At 40.3% G+C, this 1574-nt stretch overlaps 1 protein-coding gene across 1 annotated transcript; it reads left to right on the forward strand.

Annotated features, from left to right (window-relative positions):
- Positions 1–55: 55 nt before the first annotated feature.
- On the forward strand, positions 56–1275 carry SARC_15800 (hypothetical protein; the record flags this gene model as incomplete). The annotated part of the gene is made up of 3 exons (XM_014290088.1): positions 56–382; positions 559–669; positions 1009–1275. Coding segments are annotated over 3 exons (705 nt in total), but the record flags the coding sequence as incomplete, so codon positions are not given.
- Between the last annotated feature and the right edge of the window lie 299 nt (positions 1276–1574).

A 1574-nucleotide genomic window follows, 5' to 3' on the forward strand; every position in this document is an offset into this window, starting at 1 on the left:
ATGTATGTATGTATATGTATATATAATATGTATTTATATCAGAGATCATTTATATATGTATCTACATTTTTTAAATATACATATTTTGATACACGTACAGGTTCCCAAAGGCCCGCCCTCACCACCCGCACCAGTACTACACTCCCCACCGCGTAAAGTAACACCTCAAGAACAAAGTGAGTGGAAGATACCTCCCTGTATATCCAACTGGAAGAATCCCAAGGGTTATACTGTGCCTCTGGACAAGCGATTGGCAGCCGATGGTAGAGGTTTACAGGAACAACAGATCAATCACAACTTTGCTGATTTGGCGGCTGCGCTGTATCACGCCGACAGGAAGGCCCGTGAGGGTGTTGAGCTCAGAGCGAGTATGCAGAAGAAGGTGTGTGTCTCGGATGCATATCTATCTCCTGCATGCTATCTATTCGGTTCGCTTGGTTTGGGCGATATTGATCTTTGCTGTGCTTAGGTGATTCGTTAGTATTTCCGCCATTGCGGTTTCTTATCCGTGTGTGACTAATTGCAACCTGAATTCGCTATGTTTTCCATTTGGTATAGCTTGCAACGATTGAGAAAGAGAAACACGAGAACAATTTGCGAGCGCTGGCGCAGAAGGCCCGTGACGAACGCGCTGGAATTCAACATCACAGTGACAGCGGCAGTGACGAGGTATGCATTCAGTGGGTTATTCATAGGTACATAGGTATGTATTCAGTGGGTCAATCATGGGCACATAGGTATGTATTCAGTGGGTTAATCATAGGTACATACGGTGATGTTCTGAAGTAGAGTGTTGATTTGGGGTACATTGTACCGTGACGTACGCGTTCATCCCGGTGCGATAATTCAAGTGGTGTCTGTCAACCAAAGTTTTTATTTTCGATCGGAGATACTGTGCCGAGATTTTTCCACGACCACTCCTGGCCATGCACCCACATTAGCAGTGGCACGTCTCAACTGTGTTGCTTGCATCGAATCATGTCTGTCCATGCCATTCTATATAAATAGGAGGTGGCACAGAGGGATCAAATCCGAGATGATCGTAAATACGAGCGTGATCGTGACCGCAAAATGGCGAGTTCCAAAGCCGCCAAACGCGGCACAACAGCACGTGATATGGAAGAACGTGATATCAGTGAGAAGATTGCGTTGGGGCAGGCGGTTAAGCCCAATGTGCAGGGAGAAAATCTGTATGATCAACGACTGTTCAACCAGACTAAAGGCATGGGCAGTGGGCTGCAGGGAGATGATGATGCGTATAATATATATGATAAGGTGTGTCATTCAATTTATCTATCATTATATATATATATATATGTATATATATGTATACATATATTTATATACATATATATATATGTATATATATATATATCTATCTATGTATATATCTATATCTATATCTATATCTATATATATCTATATCTATATCATATCTATATCTATATCTATATCTTTATCTTAATATATATACATACACTATATATATATACATACACACACACACACATACACACGCACACACACGTATATATATATAAATATATATATATTTTAAATAAAAGTATATGATT

Source organism: Sphaeroforma arctica (assembly GCF_001186125.1).
Source record: "Sphaeroforma arctica JP610 unplaced genomic scaffold supercont1.6765, whole genome shotgun sequence".
Lineage (NCBI taxonomy): Eukaryota > Ichthyosporea > Ichthyophonida > Sphaeroforma > Sphaeroforma arctica.